Genomic DNA, 21,807 nt, shown 5'->3' with positions numbered 1-21,807 from the left:
TATTTCTTCTGCCCTGTGAATCCCAATTATACTTAATATTCATTTATAATCATAGAGATTATTATTATTTCTCTTAAGTAAATCTTATTGCACATGTATGGCAGCTAAGATTACGTGAACATATATTGAACTTTGTGGCTCTCTTTCTACAAATATTTTTTTTAATGGTTATAAAGATGCTTAAGGAACTTAGTGCAAATTACAATAGCATAAAAAGGGAAATAGAGGCCATGAACCTATAAATAATTTTCAGTTGCTAATTTTGACATGTGTGGGCTTTGAAATTAGATGAATATAATAATAATTTTGTTCTCTGTGTAAGATATTTTATCTGAAAGATGTAGCTTATGAATAGTGCCTAAGGACAGACTTTTTAATCACATAAAAGCCAGGAGATATTTCTTTATATGAACTAGGTATTTTTGTGTCTTTCTAAAAAAATTAACTCCCCCTGCTGAGATTTGAATTGCATGAGAACTGACTGGGGTTTTTTTGTTTTTTGTTTTTTTGTCATTGACTGTGCAGTACTTGTGTAAATTATATTTTATTATAAATGCACATATTGAGAGATCCCTTATGAAGCTGCTGCAGGAAGAAGTAGGGGTTTCCTATGGATGCTTCCCAGCATGTTTACCCAAGAAAAAAGGAAGCATTGAGCCCAGCCTGGCCACTGTGGCTCAGTGGTTGAGCATCATCCTCAGAACCAGGAGTTCACAGTTTGATTCCTGGTCAGGGCTCTACCCTCAGTAGGGGGTGTGCAGGAAGCAGCCAATCAATGATTCTCATTATTGATGTTTCTCTCTCTTTCTCTCTCTCCCCCCCGCTTCCTCTCTGAAATCAATACAAATATTTTTTTTAAAAGAAACACTGAAACTTCTGTTTTAGAGTACTTTTTATTCAATATCTTATAACTTGATCAAAAGGGTTTAACAAAATTAATAAAATAATTGTATTTCCATAAAGCCAGTGTTACCACACATTTGTACTGTTCACTTGTCAATTCCATTTCTGGTTCACATTAGCTAGTGAGTGTTAGTCTGCAGATGACTGTGAGACCTGATTATCTTATTTTCATTAATGGGACCCCAGTTTCATTGAACCAGAGAATCATGTCTGGTTATTGAAGTTGATCATTCAGCTACTAATGACAAGACGTGATAGTCCACTAAGCACAAATCAAAACTAATAATTTACTTAAAAATTAGGAGGCAGTTCTCTCAAGCGCCCTCCTTTCCACAGCAGCAGTCTCATTGGACTTTTGCTCCTTTTAAATAAGAAGCATCCCTATCTCCTAGCACAACCGCAAATAGGTGAATTAATGCATCTAGAAAAACCAGGAAATAATCATCTAACTGTTGTTGGCATTACTGAGGTTCTTATTAAAATTTCTTCTTGGATTCCACATTATGAAAGTAAAATTTGAGTCAAGTAACAAAATCTACTGTAAAATAGAATCTAAAAACAAAAAAAGGAGTAAGATTCTGACTTCAGGAAAAAACAAGACACTCTTTTTATTTTTATTTCTTCTTTTCTAAACTCAGACCTTTGGTAAACCTTGTTTTAGGATTATTGGTTATAGAGATGCCACAATTTCTAGTTGCAATGTTTGATCCTAATTCAGAGTAAACTCATCCACCTCTTACATTTGAAATGTATATCTTCTTTCTCTGTCTTTAGTAAAAATGAGGCATAATTAATCACATTCCTTCATTAAAAATTTTTAGATGTGAAAGGAAGTTAGTATGGATAGTGATCCAGTGTCTGTAATAGCACAAATCATTTATAGAGTCAATTTTAATTTTTCTGTGGTATTTCTGCCAAATGTCAAAACAACTTTTATATGTAAGACATAATATTAAATACGAAAATACCTTTAGTCAGTTTGATAATTGTGCTAATTTTGCAGGATTGACTTATTTCAACCTTTATATTTTTCCCATAGATGTCTATTACAGCATTGCTTATAATAACAAAAACCTAGAGACAAACTATTTCTACATAATAGGAAATTGATTAAACATGCACACAATAAGATATTATGTATGCAGGTGTATAGATGAACCAATCTTCTTGTGATGGTCTAGCAAGGTCTCTAAGCCATGCCAATCAGCAAAAAATGGAGACAAAGAATGCTGTTTCTATATGATCTCAGTGATAATGCTTATGGATGCTGGTATATGTATACATTTTTGAGGAAACATCAGAAACTTAATTACCTTTAGGACAGGGACTAGTAGAGGCAGTGGAGGAAAGATAAGACTTTTATTTCTCATATTATATCTTTATTAGAGAATTTTAATTTTCTAAATATATTCATGATTATGTCAACAGATGTATATTGCTACAATTATGAGGCATTTCTAATTTCTTCTGTACACTTTTCTGTCTTTTGAAAATCCAAAGAATTATTATTAAATTAAAATATATTTATCTATTTATATCAATATTTGCATTTAAAATACATAATGGGTTGTTTTACAAGGTAAAGTGGCCATAGAAACCTAACAGTAAAACAATTCAATTTGGTTTGTTTAATGAAATTAGCAGAAGTCTTAGCAGATAGATAGATCATCAAAGATGAAATATTGGGCTTCTAGGCATTTTAAATATTAAAAACCTTGAGGGTTTTTTTTTTAATCTTGTAAACATAACTTAGACCTTGTTGGTATTAAGTTTGAAAAGTAGAATATTAAACCATGATTTTCATCATCCTGCCCATATCAGAATACACTCTATTATGAGAATAAAACCAAATAACCAAAATAAACCAGGATTTTCAAATTGTACTGCAAAGAAGGTTCTGATGGTCTCTTCTGGGAGCGATGCAACTGAAGGTAACCCTAGCACTGGCTGAATGCAATCCCCTCTGTCCCCTGAACAGTGCAATGCCATAGGCCTTGAGATGGTCAGTCCCTCTTGCTCTGTTGTCTTCTGAAGCAACTGAGACTCTACTTCCACCTCTGCTGGCTCTGCTGTCCTTCCTAGGGCTGAGATTCATTGGGGTAGTGGTTTGTGACAACTGTCAAGATTGTACTGTCCCTTTAAGGTACCACATGCCACCACTGCTTACACAGGAGTCCTTTAGCACTTTATCCACCTCCTGTTTACTCAGACCTTCTCCACACTCTTGAGTCAACCAAGACAACCTACTTTATGTATCAGTCTCAACTGTTTACATGAACCGTAGCAAAAAAACAGAATCAAATCTAGTATTTACAATTTAGAATTAAAGTGAGTTATTGCCAAATGATGGGTGGGTTACCGTTATTTTTCGGCGTATAAGACCCCCGACTTTTGAGAAAATTTTCCTGGGTTAAAAGGTCGTCTTATACGCCAGAAAATATGGTATCTATTCTGAATGTTTGCATAAGGATGCAAACAAAATCAGGTGAGTATGGAACAGTGTATAAGTGAGGTTATCACACTTGGATGTAAAAATTTTCTATTTTGTGTATTTTTAAATAAATGTTAACACTAACCTGGCAAAATTAATTAATTAATTAATTAAATACATAATGGGAAGGGGATCCAGAATTATTGGCAAAATAAAATCTTTAAGTATATAAATAAATATTAAATTTGTTTATTATTTAATAATGAAATATACTATATCATAATTCATGCTATATCAATATGAATTATGCTGACATACATTTTTACTAATAGTGAACATGGGACTAGAATCATCAATGACTTCCAATAACTCCCAAGACACTCTATAACATCACCCTATTTTTATTTCCATCACAGCACTTATCATTACCTGATATTTTCTTGTTTACTTGTTTGCTTATTGCTGTCTCCCATTCTGGAATTTGAGCTTAAAAACTTCAGAGTCTTCTTTATTGTAGTATCCCTGCTCCTAGCTCAATGCTTTACATGTCAGGAGCTCAGTAAGTTGGTTGATTAAGTGATGTGAAATGCTAGCCAAATAATTTGAGCAGGTAAGTATATTAAGCAACAAATCATCATCATCATTGTCTTCATCATTAAAGCTAACTTTATTTTAGTTTTTACTGTGTTCCAAGCACTAAACCCTTTACATAGTGTAATATAGTCAATGTTCTCCAGATGTATACATATACATATACATATACATATACATATACATCCTATATAATAAAAGGCTAATATGCAAATCGACCTAACAGCAGAACTACCAGTGGAATGACCGGTCGCTATTATGTGCACTGACCACCAGGGGACAGATGCTCAATGCAGGAGCTGCCCCCAGTCTGCAGGCCCCAGGCCAGCCAAGGCAGGTGCCAGCAGGGGCCTCTGATTGCCCTGCTGGTCACCCCACAGATCAGCCCTGATTGCTGGCCAGGCCTAGGGACCCTACCCATGCACGAATTTTGTTCATCGGGCCTCTAGTATATATATACATATACATATACATATACATATACATATACATGTATATACATATATATACATATACATATTCATATTCATATAAATATACATATACATATAACTTCCATCATTTGGCTTAGAAATAGAAGTTTCCTATAACAGAAGAAGGCTTCCCTGAAACTAATTCTTAAAAGTAATAGAAATCCTACATAATAAAAGGGTAATATGTAAATTACCATCACTCCGCTACGCCCACGATTGGGCCAGTGGGAGGCACAGGGGGTGAGACTCAGGGTGGCCGGGGTGGTGATTGGGCTGGCAGGACACTGAGCTCGCATCACCAGCGGCGGCGCGAGCTCAGTGTCTGCGCGAGCTCAGCGTCTGCATCATGGCTGTGCTGCGGCACAGAAGGGGCCTCTGGGGCAGCCAGCCGGGCGTCTGGAGGCCCCAGCTGACGAGGCGGCACAGGCGGGCGGGCAGCGCGGCTCCCAGGGGAGGAGTCTGTCGGCGGTTGGGCTGCAGGAGTGCGCGGCGGTGTCCACAGAGGACGCGGGTTTCCGCGCAGCCCGGGCCGGCCAAGGGAGGGCTCATGAGGGAGCCGGAAGGTAGAGGAGGCAGCAGCAGCCCCAGCCTTCCTGGGCAGGAGGCAAAGGCAAGACCCCGGCCTGGGCTCTGGCCACCGGAGGACCATGCCCCCGCCCCGCCTCACCCTAGGGGCCCAGGGACTTCGGAGCTGCCGGCCACACCTGGTCCCGACCAGCGGACAGACAGCCTACACGTGCATGATTTAATCATGCACTGGGCCTCTAGTTGCATCATAATGGAGGGCAGTAGTTAAGAATGCATTGGTGAAACCACACTGCCTGTTTATCCCAGCTCTACTACTCACTAATTACTTTATCTCTGTGAGCCTCAGTCACTACTGGGAGAATAAAGGATTGTGAATGGACTTTGCAAATTATTAAATGCTATTCAAGAGGGAAGATATTTATTACATATTTATAAGCATTTACTCCCTATCAAGTATAGTATTTAGCATGTTTCATGTAATATAACAAAAAATACATTACTTAAGTGCTATTATTTTCCCAGTCTTATAACTGAAGAAGGTGAGGTTTAGGAAGGGTACCTTGTCTAAAATAATATTGCTCTACTCGATAAGCCTTTCTTTTGTATTTTTCACATTATTTATACCAATGCACATCTAGTAAAATAAAATTAATCTAATTCAAAGTCTGGATTCTAGTAGAAGTTTAATTCTGATTTGATTATTAGATAATAGATGTAAGTCTTGAGCATGACCCCTCAATGATTAGAGTTGAAAATTCAGTCGGATTTTCTGGTTAAGCTTTGAAATCCCTGCAATCAGAAATGACTATAATAGATGACACCAGATTTCAACCACGTGCATAAGGGACACATTCAACGGGAATATTCAGTGAGCGCCAAAGCTTTGCTGCACCAAGACCCGGCCCATAAACGTGTCTCCTGCACAGCAACTCTTCCTTTATAGACAAAGAGAGCCCCCCCAGTGACACCAACAACAATCAAGACTTAACTATACAAAGGAGGACCAAGATGGAGGCATAGGGCGGAAGCCTGATTGTTGCCTACCACAACAACTTTGAGACTACGACAAGAGAGCAGAGCAGACACCATCCAAGACCACCATAGGGCTGGCTGAGTAGATGCTCTACAACTAGAATAAAAGAGGGGGATGTGGGATGATGCTGATGCCGGTGACCCAAAGACCACACTTTAAGAACTACAGCTCAGGCGACACAAAAGAACTATGGCTCAGGCGATACAACAGCGGCCTGGAACGTGCTCGCCGCAGTTCCCCCGGCGGTCTCCGGCTGAGGGGACGGCTCCACTGGCAGCCAAGCACAGACAGACGAGCCCCTATGAGACATGGGGTGGGAGACTCCGCGCTTGCTGACCTCTGAGTCCGTCAAGAATCTCAACGCCCCGGAAGCGGCCAGGTGCGCATGCTCGGCGACCGGCCACCGATGCAGACCCAAGGGCCGACACAGCGACGCCAGACTGGCCCACCGCCATGCACCGGGTGCACTGGAGCTTCGCCGAGCCGCCGCCCGAGGAGTTCTGCAGCAGCCATACTGGAGCTCCGGAAGGATGGTCAGGGGAATTGCTGAGGGGGGTTGACCGGCAGGAATTGGGATCGGGAAGACAGGGCCCCGCTGAGACCCGGGTGCGGGCGGGGTTGCGCGCCTCTGGGCTCGGGTGTGGTCACACGCCTCTGGGTATAAGTGAGGCCTCACGTCCCTGGGTCTAGGTGAGGCCACATGCCCCTGGGTCCAGGTGAGGCCGGACTCCGGGTCCGGGTGAGGCCAAGTGCCCCTGGACCCGGATGACGCTGGATCCCGTGCCCGGGCGAGGCCAAGCGCCCCTGGGTCTGGGAGAGCCCACACACCCCTGGGTCCAGGCGAGACCATGTGTCCCTGGATCCGGGTGAGGCCGCGTGCACCTAGGCCCGGGTGAGCCCAAGTGGCCCTGGGTCTGGGAGAGGCCAAGCGTCCCTGGGTCCGGGTGAGACCATGTGTCCCTGGATCCGGGTGAGGCCTCGGGCACCTAGGCCCGGGTGAGGCCACGTGCCCCTGGGTCTGGGAGAGGCCAAGCGTCCCTGGGTCCGGGCGAGACCATGCGTCCCTGGATCCGGATGAGGCCTCGTGCACCTAGGCCCGGGTGAGCCCAAGTGGCCCTGGGTCTGGGAGAGGCCAAGCGTCCCTGGGTCCGGGTGAGACCATGTGTCCCTGGATCCGGGTGAGGCCTTGTGCACCTAGGCCCGGGTGAGCCCAAGTGGCCCTGGGTCTGGGAGAGGCCAAGCGTCCCTGGGTCCGGGTGATATCATGTGTCCCTGGATCCGGGTGAGGCCTCGTGCATCTAGGTCCGGGTGAGCCCAAGTGGCCCTGGGTCTGGGAGAGGCCAAGCGTCCATGGGTCCGGGTGAGACCATGCGTCCCTGAATCCAGATGAGGCCTCGTGCACCTAGGCCCGGGTGAGCCCAAGTGGCCCTGGGTCTGGGAGAGGCCAAGCGTCCCTGGGTCCGGGTGAGACCATGTGTCCCAGGATCCGGGTGAGGCCTCGTGCCCCTAGGCCCGGGTGAGCCCAAGTGGCCCTGGGTCGGGGAGAGGCCAAACGTCCCTGGGTCCGGGTGAGACCATGTGTCCCTGGATCCGGGTGAGGCCTCGTGCACCTAGGCCCGGGTGAGCCCAAGTGGCCCTGGGTCTGGGAGAGGCCAAGCGTCCCTGGGTCCGGGTGAGACCATGTGTCCCTGGATCCGGGTGAGGCCTCGTGCACCTAGGCCCGGGTGAGCCCAAGTGGCCCTGGGTCTGGGAGAGGTCAAGCGTCCCTGGGTCCGGGTGAGACCATGTGTCCCTGGATCCGGGTGAGGCCTCGTGCACCTAGGCCCGGGTGAGCCCAAGTGGCCCTGGGTCTGGGAGAGGCCAACATCCCTGGGTCCGGGTGAGACCATGTGTCCCAGGATCCGGGTGAGGCCTCGTGCACCTAGGCCCGGGTGAGCCCAAGTGGCCCTGGGTCTGGGAGAGGCCAAGCATCCCTGGGTCAGGGTGAGACCATGTGTCCCTGGATCCGGGTGAGGCCTCGTGCACCTAGGCCCGGGTGAGCCCAAGTGGCCCTGGGTCGGGGAGAGGCCAAGCGTCCCTGGGTCCGGGTGAGACCATGTGTCCCTGGATCCGGGTGAGGCCTCGTGCACCTAGGCCCGGGTGAGCCCAAGTGGCCCTGGGTCTGGGAGAGGCCAAGCGTCCCTGGGTCCGGGTGAGACCATGTGTCCCTGGATCCGGGTGAGGCCTCGTGCACCTAGGCCCGGGTGAGCCCAAGTGGCCCTGGGTCTGGGAGAGGCCAAGCGTCCCTGGGTCCGGGTGAGACCATGTGTCCCTGGATCCGGGTGAGGCCTCGTGCACCTAGGCCCGGGTGAGCCCAAGTGGCCCTGGGTCGGGGAGAGGCCAAGCGTCCCTGGGTCCGGGTGAGACCATGTGTCCCTGGATCCGGGTGAGGCCTCGTGCACGTAGGCCCGGGTGAGCCCAAGTGGCCCTGGGTCTGGGAGAGGCCAAGCGTCCCTGGGTCCGGGTGAGACCATGTGTCCCTGGATCCGGGTGAGGCCTCGTGCACCTAGGCCCGGGTGAGCCCAAGTGGCCCTGGGTCTGGGAGAGGCCAAGCGTCCCTGGGTCCGGGTGAGACCATGTGTCCCTGGATCCGGGTGAGGCCTCGTGCACCTAGGCCCGGGTGAGCCCAAGTGGCCCTGGTTCTGGGAGAGGCCAAGCGTCCCTGGGTCCGGGTGAGACCATGTGTCCCTGGATCCGGGTGAGGCCTCGTGCACCTAGGCCCGGGTGAGCCCAAGTGGCCCTGGGTCTGGGAGAGGCCAAGCATCCCTGGGTCCGGGTGAGACCATGTGTCCCTGGATCCGGGTGAGGCCTCGTGCACCTAGGCCCGGGTGAGCCCAAGTGGCCCTGGGTCGGGGAGAGGCCAAGCGTCCCTGGGTCCGGGTGAGACCATGTGTCACTGGATCCGGGTGAGGCCTCGTGCACCTAGGCCCGGGTGAGCCCAAGTGGCCCTGGGTCTGGGAGAGGCCAAGCGTCCCTGGGTCCGGGTGAGACCATGTGTCCCTGGATCCGGGTGAGGCCTCGTGCACGTAGGCCCGGGTGAGCCCAAGTGGCCCTGGGTCTGGGAGAGGCCAAGCATCCCTGGGTCCGGGTGAGACAATGTGTCCCAGGATCCGGGTGCGGCCTCGTGCACCTAGGCCCGGGTGAGCCCAAGTGGCCCTGGGTCTGGGAGAGGCCAAGCGTCCCTGGGTCCGGGTGAGACCATGCGTCCCTGGATCCGGATGAGGCCTCGTGCACCTAGGCCCGGGTGAGCCCAAGTGGCCCTGGGTCTGGGAGTGGCCAAACGTTCCTGGGTCTGGGTGAGACCATGTGTCCCTGGATCCAGGTGAGGCCTTGTGCAACTAAGCCCGGGTGAGGCCACGTGCCCCTGGGTCTGGGAGAGGCCAAGCGTCCCTGGGTACGGGTGAAGCCAGATCCTGGGTCCGGGTGAGGCCGTGCGCCCCTGGATCCATCCGGGTGAGGCTGGGTCCCAGGCCCGGGTGAGACCACGCGCCCCTTGGGTATGGGTGAGGCCACGTGCCCCTTAGTCCAGGTGACGCCGTGCCCCTGGGTTCGGCCGAGACCAAACCAGAGGGAGTCGGACCTCCATTACCACCATTTGTCCACCATCCAGAGCTGAGGGGTCAGTGCTGACATGTACACATAAGGAACTACTGGACATCGAAATTGGGTCTCAAAAGAACTGTTGGTCCAGGGGGAAGCTCGCTACAGATTGATTCATTTGCCTGTCAGCATAAATATTATTGCTCGTCTCACATTCAGTTCTTATTAGTATATATCTAGTGACATTTGATCTCATTCATCTAGAGGAAATGATGAACAACATAGACTGAGGAACAAGAACAGAACCAGAAGCAAGGAGGCATCGATCGGACTATCGGGCCTCAGAGGGAGGATAGGGGAGGGTAGGGGGAGGGTGGGGGGAGGGGGAGAGTTCAACCAAAGGACCTGTATGCATGCATATAAGCCTATCCAACGGTTAAGTTCAACAGTGGATTGGGGCATGCGTGGGGAGAGGGGTGGGATGGGAATGGGGGGATGAGGACAAATATGTGACACCTTAATCAATAAAGAAATTAAAAAAAAAAAAAAAAAAAAAAAGAAATGACTATAATAATTACAACATTGTATCTTGAGACAAAAATGAATGTTAATGTTTATTTTTCTAAAGGACAATTAGAGAGTAGACCCTCAGGTTTTATAATCTAACTACAAAGGCATGTACTCCTCAGTAAAATAGCAAAATAATTAATGGTAACATCTCTGACCTACACCAAGTTCATTTTCCACAAACTCAAAAAAATGAACTGCCTAGAGCATGGCTTTAATCTAATCTTGATTTTAACCTTATGTTATGCATTTTGATGTCAGCTCTTAAAAGTGCTCCTTTTAGAATTCAATAGGTATGCATTTCTAACTTTTAGTTTTCTTTTAAGACTTTTATCATTATAGAAACTTTGTCCCTTCTACTTTTTACTTTAGAAACCAAAGGTCTAAATTACTTTTCCTTGTAGATTTTAATTAGGACCCTATTATAGTAAATACATAGTATGATACATGTTTATATCCTGTTAGTTAGAGCTTCATCATGATATGCCAAGGCTGCAGGTTCGATCTCTTCTCAGGGCACATGAGAGTCAACCAATAAATGCATAAATAAGTGGAACAACAAAAGAGAAACTAAGTAGTGGAGTATTGGTATACTTTGCTTTGTGAGGGGAAAATATATTAAAATTTGTAAAAGTTAAAAAATAAATGTAAATTTAAATACACAGTGTTATATTATTCTTTAGAGAAATCTGATAGTAGATGCTCTTATAAAAATATAGAATCATGTAATTTTCTGCGATTTAGGGGATTATATCATACTAGAAGCCCGGTGCATGAAATTTGTGCATGGCAAGGGGTTGTCCCTCAGCCCAGCCTGTACCCTCTCCAATCTGGGACTCCTGGAGGGATGTCCGACTGCCCTAACAGGCAGTTGGACATCCCTCTCACAATCCAGGACTGCTGGCTCCCAACTGCTTGCCTGCCTGCCTTCCTGATTGCCCCTAACCACTTCTGCCTGCCAGCCTGATCACCCCCTAACCACTCTGCTGCCAGCCTGGTTGATGCTTAACTGCTCCCCTGCCAGCCTGTTTGCCCCCAACTTCCCTCCTCTGCTGGCCTGATCACCCCTAACTGCCCTCTCCTGCAGGGTTGATCACCTCCAACTGCCCTCCCTTGCAAGCCTGGTCCCTCTCAACTGCCCTCCCTTGCAGGCCGGGTGCCTCCCAACTGCCCTCTCCTGCTGGCCATCTTGTAGTGGCCATCTTGTGTCCACAAGGGGCAGGATCTTTGACCACATGGGGGCAGCTATATTGTGTGTTGCAGTGATGATCAATCTGTATATTACTCTTTTATTAGATAGGATAGAGGCCTGGTGCATAGGTGGGGGCCAGCTGGTTTGCCCTGAAGGGCATCCCTGATCAGGGTGGGGTTCCCTTGAGGCGTGGGACGGCCTGAGCGAGGGGCCTGTGGTGGTTTGCAGGCCGGCCACACCCCCTGGCAACCCAAGCTGAGGCCCTGGTATCTGGAATTTATTTTCCTTCTACAATTGAAACTTTGTAGCCTGGAGTGGAGCCAAGCCTGCTGCTCCCTCCGGGGCAGCAGCCATTTCTGTGGCAGTTAATTCACCTTCTACAATTGAAACTTTGTAGCCTTAAGCGGGTGAGCCCAGCCAGGGTGTGCGGAAAGCTTTGCTTCCCCTGTTACCGCCGGCAACCCTGGCCTGCTCTCTCAAACTCCATTCTGCTGCCATTTGTTTGAATTTGTTTACCTTCTATAATTGAAATTTTGTAGCTTGAGTGGAGGCTTAGGCCTGCAATGGCTATGGAAAGCTTGGCTTGCACTGTTACCTGGGAAACCTTGCTCTCTGTGGCTGTAGCCATCTTGGATTGGGGTTAATTTGCATACTCGCCCTGATTGGCTGGTGGGCATGGCTTGGCTGGTGGGCGTGGCTTTTGTAGCAGAGTGATGGTTAATTTGCATATTACCATTTTATTAGAGAGGATCAGGTTTAAATATGTCTTTAATATCCAATGGGTAACTACCACTAAGCAAGAAATTCCTGAGAAATTCAAAGTACTTAGGAATTTTAATATTTTAAATAACTCTGAACTAGTTGATATGTTTATTTTGTTGTAATTATAATTGGAACTGTGTCAGTATGATTTTTTTTTAATTTATTAAGGTATAATTCACATAAACATTATATATTATTTTCAGGTGTGCAGCATAATGGTGTAATATTTTCATATATTATGAAATGATCACCACAATAAGTCTAGTTAACATAGTAACAAAAAAGTTTTTTCTTGTGATGAGGACTTTTAAGATCTACTCTCTTAGCAACTTTCAAACATATCATAAAGTATTAACTATGCACATTGCATCCCAAGACAGCTGTACCTTTTTCAATGTGATTTTTTCAATACTCCGTCCCCAAAATCCTCTTTTTAGTCATAGATACTATCCTCAATTTTGGTGAGATTTATCCATTGTCTACCACGTGCTATGCTGGTTCAGTAGATGGGAGTACATACAGTACCAAATCAGTGGTCTTTCTACTCGAACTTAACTACTTAATGGGAGAACCTGCATATAGATAAAGAATATGAAAAAACATCAAGGAAATTGCCACTGTAAGATGTTTGAACAGAAAGATACACCCACACCCTCATGGTTTCCATCACTGGGGAAAAAAGGAGGGGCGGTTCTTATTATGGTACCAGAAATTCCCATCTAGGCCTATGCCATATTCCATACAGCCCTTCAGTACCCTCAGTGGCTACATTTTTCTGGGAAATCCACATTTGAGAACAAAATCAATAGGTTAGGATTTGTTCTACTGGTCACAAAAGATCTGTAATTTGTGTGTCATTTCTTTCCATTATTGATCCTGAGAGACTAACAGTGTTTTGTTGACTAAATGGATATTTGTAAATGACTGGGGGGCGGGGGGAAGGGGAATACAGATTCACACATAGCTATGTCTATTTGTTAACACTACAAAATTTCTCCTATAACCTGAATAGGAGACTCTGACTCTGACCATAGCACTGCTGCTGTTGAGAGCCACACACCGTTTATGTAAATACCAATGTCTTGCTCACTGTTGACCCTTCTCTCTCATCCCCCACTTCCTGGCCGTTGTCCAGTTCTGTTCAGTCTTCCTCCTAGTTTTACACATAAAACCTTCCATTGGATTCTTAAAATGAAACTCTAATCATAGTTAGAAATATTTAGTCATTCAGTCCAACTTCTATTCTGACCCATTACGTTTAATGATTCATTCATTTTACTCAGCAAGGTTTTATTGTGTACTTTGTGTCAGGCACAGGTCTAGGTGCTAGAAATTTAGGGGTGACAAAACAGGCCACTGAGTTTATATCTACGGAAGCACACATTATCAGAGAAACCCATAAATGCGTGTAAAAGTGCAATTCTGACAAGTTATGCAAAGGAAAGTTTATGGAAGTACCTGTACTGGGGACTTTACCCTAGTCAGAGACGTCAGGGAAGATTATTTTGAGGAAGTGATACATGAGCAGAAACTTAACAGCCAAGAGGGAAAGCACTCTTCTAGCCACGGAGACCAGCATCTACAAATGTTCTGCTAGGCAGGAAGAACTGAGGATGCCCGTCTGCTGAGAGAGCAGAAAATGAGGGATATGAGGATAGAACATGCAGATTTTTGCAGGTGATTTTAAGGTGTGTTTTTTTTCTTAATTCTATGAGTAGCAGGGAAGCCATTGAAACATTTTAAGTAAGGAAAGTGAATGACCCAGTCAGATTTATGTTTGAGTAAGACCATTCTGGCTATATTTTGGAGAAGGCACGGGACAGGGAGCCAGAGTAGATACAGTAGATCACTTGAGAGGCTTTGAAATCATCCAGGAGAGGGATAATGGTCGCTTGGATTGCATTGCTGGTGGAGAAGATGGAGAGAAGTAGACATGGATTGGATATGGAGAGGTTAGAGGGAGCTGCCAAGGATGACACCTAGATTCTGACTTTTCAACCTGGATGGATTTTGGTACCACTCATTAGACCAAGTTTTCAGTTTGATGTGTTTCTGAGACATCCAAGAGGCCCTGGTCAAGAAGGTACTGGATACAGGAGTGAAACTCAAAAGAGAGCACAGACTAGAGATAGAAATTAGGGAGTTTACCTGATATCTGAATCTGCCTTACAGTATTCAGAATAGCTTTCCAGGCATCTGCTTGAATACCTTCCAAGTGACAGAAAACTCACTGCCTAAATTGTACTCATTTCTTCTGATTCTGCCATTTGGACAAATAGAATATATCTTTTACCTACTAGGGCTTTGGGAATTTGAAGAAAACTGGAATCATTTATCTTCTCACCTAGCCATCCACCTCAGATCTTCTGTCCAGAAGAAGTCTCTCAGATGGATTCCGCAATCTAGCCCTTGCCCATCTCTTCGGCTTCCTTTATTATTACAAACACTAAAACAGACCCAAAATACCCTAAACACACACATTTTGCTCCCACTCAGATCAAAATATTTGGAGCTTTCTAAGTACAGCATGTTTTCACAACTTTTATTCCTTTTTTCATGCTATTGCCTGGAAAAGTGGTTTTTAATTCCCCCACACGTAAAATTGCAGCTCTACGGCAGAGGCTAATGAGACGAGCTAGCTGTCTGTAGGAATGTTTCAGGGAAATAGGTCAGACAGAAAGCCAGTGACTCTTTTTTTTTTTTTCTATTCTCTTGCCATTCATTCTATGGTATTGTTAACAGTAACCTGATCTAAGGTAATCATCTTACCTTAGATGATTCTGATCATCTGTTTTATTCTGATGCTAGCAAAAAGGCTGTGCTGTAAGCTACACGCCACGGTTTGTGTGTTCAGGGACACTTTCAGAAAGGATCAGGTGTTTTGTTATCCTTGGGGAGCTATCCTTGTCCCCACCGGTTGCTGGTGGGAATAGGCTTCTTGAGATGTCAGGAGAAAAGGAATTTTCTGAGACTTGTACAGGAGGAGGAGATATTGTAGAAAATTTTATTTCTGTGGAATTAAACTCCTGAATTTCCCAGGTCCCATTTCCCTCTGTCCCGCCAAGGAAGAAGTCCATTTTGCCTTCAGCAGAGCTGGGATTAAAGCCATTGCTCAGAGTTTCGTTCCACGGTCTAATCCAGCATCAGCTAGTTTAGCTTGTGGTCCCCGCTACAGTCCATCATTTCATTGGACATGGGGTCCACATAGCCATGGGCCATTCAGCTTCTAGGAACACAGGCAACTGCAAGAGGGCAGCAAGAGCCAAGAGTCCCAAGCGTATGAACTGCTTTATCTGGGAATTATGTATTTCCAAATTTTCACTGGCTTGTAGTGGCCCCCACCCCCTCTGACCAATGATTTCTGTCCCAGTTTAGACTGACAGGTGCATTTCCTATGTCACCCAGACTTTATTGCACATGTGCCCAGCTCCCCTTTGTCCAGTCCCTTCCCTCAGTGATTGGTCTGCAGAGGGAATGGATCAGTGGTTCCCTGGGGAGAGTAAAGTTGCAGCTTCCTCGTGAAGCTGCCCAGATGGCCATGCTTATAATGTCTGGCCTTCCCTTAGTTCTTTTTTTTCCTGTTATTAATACCTAATTAATTACAATGGTAATATTTTGAACTACTGATAGATACTTCAGAAAAGCTTCTTGGGTCCAGACTTCCAAGCTGGCAAAGCTTAGACAAATTTCATACCACACCAGTGGACTGAGTCAGGATTTCTAGGACTCTTTAGTCTGAAAGCAGATGGCTTCTTGAAAGCAGTTCACTGACCCAAGATCCAGAGGAACAATTACAGAGAACTGAATGGACTGATGAGGGAAATTTAATCATGGTTGCTTGTTTGGAAATATTGTTTGTGCAGTTGTAATGTTCTATTTTTATGTATATGTGAGGAAGCCCTTTTTATTTCGTTAGGTACTTTTTTTTTTTTTTTTTTTGTCACTAGCTCTTAAATGTCCAGGACTATAGAACGAATGTGGACTCATTCAGAGCCAACATCATATTCCAGTTGGTCCTGTCTTGCAAGTGGGCACACCAGAAGGTTTTTTAGGTTGTGGGAAGTATTTTGAGGCAAGGCCCATCACCCTCACCTGCTTTATTGGTGAGTGGAGGCTAACTACAGTCACAAGGAACCACACAGTTCTGGTCTAATCAAGCGTTCCTTAGGCAGCCTTCCATAGGGTCATTCAGAGACCCAGGCTCCTTCCATCTAGTTAGTGGCTTCTCTGGGAAAAGCCTTTCACTGAATCTTTTGCATCTTGTCAAGTGATGAGGGAAGAGAGAGCACAGAGGATTATGCAGGGGGTTTTAGGAAGTGGTTTACACTTCTCGCGTTCCATTAATCAGAACTCCGTCACATGGTTCATGGAACTACAGGGAAGGCTCAGAAATATAATTTATCTGTGTGCCCGGAAGGAAAAGGCAGCAGGGTGTGGTGAGCATACCTGCCTAATTATGGAGGTGATACCAGTTGTCTCTTTCTCCCCCAAACCTTCAGTGATTCCCTGTTGCCTACCAACTTTAGAGTAAGCTCTTAGCATGTAAAGGCTCTTTGCAATGTGACCCTAGTCCACCCTTCCAACTAAACTGGTAAATTCATTATTCCTCAAACATGCCCTACCCTTTTGCTCTTCCATGCCTTCATTCAGACACTTTCTCTGGCCTAGGGCACCCTACATCTCTTATTTTTGAACTCTTCAGTCATTCGAGGTCCATTCAGGAGGTCACTTATGCTTCATTCCCACTGGTCCGCCTTATGTTATAGTTACGTTTACTTGTACTATCACCTCCCTTCAGACTCCCTGAGGGCAAGCAATATGTCTTATCTATTTTGTGTCATTGACAACCTCTAGGAAATACCTGAGCGAGTACTCAAGCAAATATTTGTTCAGTTGAGCTGGATCGTTTTATTTAAATTATTCCCTTAAAGAGAAAAATAAGATGTATTTTTTAGTAGTTTTCCACTTTTCTTTTTCTTTCTCTTTTTCTTTGAGGAAAAATATTTGTGGTAGTAGTTCTCAAATGATAGTGAGCTTGTTAAAATTATAGATTTCTGCCCACCCTCCACACCCCTGGGCCCAAGATTCTAATTCTACAGATCTAATCTGATATTGGGCCCCTATCTCTGCCTTTTTAATAAGTGCCATTACACTCATTAACTTACTGTTATTACCTTCCTTTAACAAAACAGATCAGTTCCTTAACAGAGGGACAGGTGGTGTGCGGAACAGTAAAAATCAAGATGTTTGTCATATCGCCTTTGGATCCAGAGTTCTTGGACCACCTCCACTCTCTGGCAGAAGAAATAACCTGAGGCTATCCAGTGAGGTAGGAGCAAGGGTTGAGGAGCTTATCTCCAGTGAGTGGCAAGGGAGGGAAGGGTTGTTTCCAGTGCAGGGTTGGATGCGGTAGAATGAGGGGGTTTGAGAGACTACATGCCAAGAGCAGAAGGCTTGAGTAAGTTTTGAACAGAAACTCTGGACTTTAAAAGACCTTAAAACTGTTTTCTTTTTGTCATGTCAACATACTTAACAATTTTGAGTATTCTTCTCATTAAATGTGTTCACAAAACTTAAAGGTAAAAATATATGTGAGCACAGTTTGTGGTCCCCTTCAGGAGAGAGTTGGATCCTCACCAGAAACCTTACACTGAACAGATTCTCAAATGTTATATTTTTATTTTTAATTTCCTCTGAATTTCTGAAAATCACAGTGATTTTCACCTCAACTCCTACCTCCTAAAGATGGAGTGTAGCAAATAAGCACACTTTAATTTACATGTCTAGGAGACTTGTCTTTTTATCTCATTATTTCTCTCCTTGTTTCTAATTTTCTTTCCTAAGTTCCCTCTCTAACAACTTTGAACCTTCTCGTTTCCTCTAGTTTTTTTCCTCACTCTTCATTTCTCTAAATATTATTTCTTCCACGTAGGTTCTAGAAACAAGTGCAGTTCCTATATTTTAAAATGTGCAAGTTAATTTCTTTTCCTTATAGACAATAAGATCCATTGGGTCCAAAAATAACCGATCATGCCAGCCATCCACAGGAGAGAGGTGTGTTAACAGTGCAGAAATGTCAGCTTTGCTGATTTCTGAGTCTGAGGAGCAAGGAGATAAAGAAAATATTCGCCAAATAAAGCTGACTGTACCTGTTCGTGGTAAGAATGAATCATGCATAAAGATTGGTAGCTACCGAAAATAGTGAGAAATGTCCTTGTTAAAATTGAAATTATATTTATGACTAGATCTTAAGTCCAGACAATTACCACATAGATATTGAAATATGTTTAGAATTCATATATATATATATATATATATATATATATATATAAATCCTCTGAAAACTATCATTCTATTTATTTCATTATTTCAAATTCCTGTAGTACCCTGTGTTTTTACTTTATGATGACTGCTAAGAAAATAATATAACATCCTTTTAACACTACATTTTAGGAATGTCATGTGCATTTTAAGTTTTTTTAACTTAATTTTATCTTTTAATTAATCTTTTCCATTTGTAAAGTGTTCTTCTCTTATTAATACTAAAACAACCCTGTTGATGAAGAAAAGACTTCATCTCATTTTATAGATTGAGAGTTCAAAGTTAACAGAGAGGTACAGACAGCGATTTGCAGTCTGTAATCATTGGAAGGAATTGAGACCGGAACCCACTTCCTGTCAGTTTTTCTACTCTTACTGGTCTGACTTTGTGAGAGTTGAAACGGAGACATTTGAGTTCTTTTTATTTGATTTAGAAATTAATGAACACTATTATAAATTATATCTTCCATGGAGTATTAAACTGAGCAAGGAAATGAATAACATAGATATTCAGTCCCAGTCCCACCTGTCTGTGAGACCTACCACTATCTGTGAGACCTTGGTCAAGTTTTTTAAACTCTGTAAGCCTCAGTTTCCTCATCTGTAAAATGGGGATACAATTACTACTGGCCATAGTAGTAGTGGTCAATAACAGCTGCTTCAAAGGGTCATTGTGAGGTTTTAATGAGAAAAACTCAGTCATATTGTGCCAAGAAATTAAGCATTCAGTAAACATTAAATGCTGCTTGCTATGAATATATTATTATAGAATTAAATTATACTTAAGAATTCTTTAGGTTTGATATCAGTCTTCTAGCATTCTTCTGGAAACAACCCTCTAAGTTCTCATTGCATCATACTTAACTATGCTTCCTTCTATTTTTTAACTTTTTAATATTTTTATTGAGTTCTAGAGAGAGAGGAAAGGGGAGAGAGAGAGAAAAAGAAACATCCATGTGAGAGCGGAACATAGATCAGCTGCCTCATGAACTCCCCCTACTGGGGATCAAGCCCACAACCCACAACCAGGCAACTATGCTTTCTCTTTTAAAGGAAGCAATAATTTTTCGGTATTGGCTGTCAATTTCATTTTTTATATTTTTAATATAGCATATTGCATGATTAACATTAATCAGATTACTTGTAGCTCTCTATAAGGTTATGTCACATGAATAAAATGTATTGGTAATTTTGAAAACCTGATACAATCCTAATGTTAGAATAAGAATAAACACCTATTTTCTGTGAAGGAATAAGTTTTTATACAGCTTTACATAATGTCAAAATGATACATGAACATTCTCATTATAGCTATAATTATATTTACTGAGTTATTTCAAACCATATAGTACTTTCTGTTCTGGCTTTTTGTTCTTTGATACGAAAATGTACCAGCCAATCTGCATATTATGCATCCACATCCCCCTCAAGAACCATCAGCAGATAAGAATAATAACAGGAGAAGATTACGGTTAAAAAGCACCAACAGAGAAAGGACAGAGACACCCAGCGGTATGGCACTAATTCAATGCTATCTTATATCTGTATATTATTCAGAGCAATGCAATCTCTCTCTGCAGGTTGTAAGTTTCAAAGAAATATGAACCAATTCATTTAAAGTCTAAATGTCTGTTCTATAGGGATTGTGGAAATCAAATTTTCTACAAAAGAATTGCTCTAGAGTCCTAACAGAGATTTGCTGGATTAACTAGACAGTACCACAGAAATAAAGGACTTTCTGATTCTACTCTCAAAGGCTGAATAAGTTTCAAGTTATTATTTTTTTTAAAGCCCACATTTGATAGAGGAAGTTCCTGCCTATAGACTTTACTGAATTGGGCTTAACTCATAATTTTTCATGTTTTATTTATGGCTCTTCTTTTTACATTGAGCTCTTTTCACATTGTTTTTGTTGTTGTTGTTGTTGTTTGGTTGGGTGTTTTTTTTTTCTGCCTCTCCCTTTGAACTCCTTGCCATCTGATACTACAATGTAGGTTAAAATTTCAACTCTTTGCAACCAGTAAAGCATTAGACAAATATAGGTGGCTATTGTAGTTACTTTTTTTAAATGATGGATTTGAAGCATGTATGTGTAGATTTCTTTACACCTGCATTAGTTTATCCTAAATCAAGCCCAGAATGTATCATGTGCACACCTGTTAGCATAATTTCTCAAAAATGTAGGGTTCTTGGGTAGGCCATAATTCAGCCTGCTAGGTTTCATGTTATTTTTACAAAATAATAGATAGAAAAATTAATTCTTCAGTAATTAATGCCTTACCCATTTTCTTAAGATCCTGAAGGAAAGAGCTTGGTTTAAAAGAGTGGAGGGAGTTCAGTAACAATTGTAATTTAAAGAAAACATTCCATTTTATGTAGAACCAATGGGAAAAAATATAAGACCTTTTAAAAATTACATGGGTTTTAGAATTTCTTTTATCACATATTGTAAAACTTAAATCTAAAATGTCCCCATGCAAATATTCAGGGATTATATTATGAGCCTCTACAAAAATGCCGCTGAGTTCATCTTAATACATTCTACTGAAAAGAAATTGCATATAACCTGCAGTGTCACTTCTAGCTTGCTTTACAATAATCATATAGTAAAGTACGCCAAATTAATACTATTCTTCAAAAAATAATTTTTATAAATATCACAAAAGTAATATGATGGAAACTATTTATTTACTAAAGGCAGTTCTTCAGGAAATAGCAGGAATGGAGATAAAGCAGCTGTCCTCATCACTGAGTCCCAAGAAGGAGCTGGGACGGTGAGCCCCAGCACTCCAGCTCCCCAGTCTCCTGATGAATCAGGTTTGCATCTTTTTTATGCCATAATTGTCAATAATTAATAAGATATGAATGTGTTAAATATTTCAAACCCAGTCATTTTGAAAAGCCATGATGCAGTCATTTGCTAAAATCTATCATTTTAACCCCAATTTTATGTCAAACTTTTGTGGATGAAAGAGTATTTTTATTTTCAAGTTTTAATGCACTGTTTGTCCTGTTCAGAATGAAAGTTTAAGACTTTGAAGTTTTCACATGACATTGTCACCCTGCCCAAAAATAATTGTTGCATTTCTTCAGTCCTCTCTATGATGGAGATGGCTGGTTGTAGAGCATTGAGCCCATCCACATATCTTGCCTAGCAGGTGTGTAGTACTTTTAACAAAGGCAAATTGTTTCAGGGGTTCTTTTTTTTTTTTTTTTTTCAAATTGTTGTTGAGCAAGGGAGAAGGGAAAATAAATTATAATTGTTTGTAGTTTGTCAGTCTTATTTATGCAATGTTGAAACCTTCATTAAAATGTTAGGCGTAATTAGTGTCTTCGGCATAAATCTGACTGTGTAGAAAAACTAATTAGATGTTTAGGTGATCATTCTTGCATTTATCTTGTTTGCTGCAATATTGTGATTACACAG

At 43.3% G+C, this 21,807-nt stretch overlaps 1 protein-coding gene across 5 annotated transcripts in view; it reads left to right on the top strand.

The window, feature by feature from the left end:
* The window catches only part of CFAP20DC (CFAP20 domain containing), a 233,053-nt gene that overhangs the window by 122,728 nt on the left and 88,518 nt on the right, over positions 1-21,807 (top strand). For all 5 annotated transcript variants that reach the window (XM_054729890.1, XM_054729894.1, XM_054729895.1 and 2 more), the window contains 4 exons: positions 17,252-17,388; positions 18,055-18,217; positions 19,776-19,892; positions 21,078-21,197. In XM_054729890.1, the coding sequence (XP_054585865.1) occupies positions 17,252-17,388; positions 18,055-18,217; positions 19,776-19,892; positions 21,078-21,197 (537 nt within the window). The remainder of the gene's footprint in view (positions 1-17,251; positions 17,389-18,054; positions 18,218-19,775; positions 19,893-21,077; positions 21,198-21,807) is intronic.

This window comes from Eptesicus fuscus, chromosome 18 (assembly GCF_027574615.1).
Source record: "Eptesicus fuscus isolate TK198812 chromosome 18, DD_ASM_mEF_20220401, whole genome shotgun sequence".
Lineage (NCBI taxonomy): Eukaryota > Metazoa > Chordata > Mammalia > Chiroptera > Vespertilionidae > Eptesicus > Eptesicus fuscus.
The sequence above is the reverse complement of the archived record's forward strand: the minus strand, read 5'-3'. Positions and strand labels throughout refer to the sequence as shown.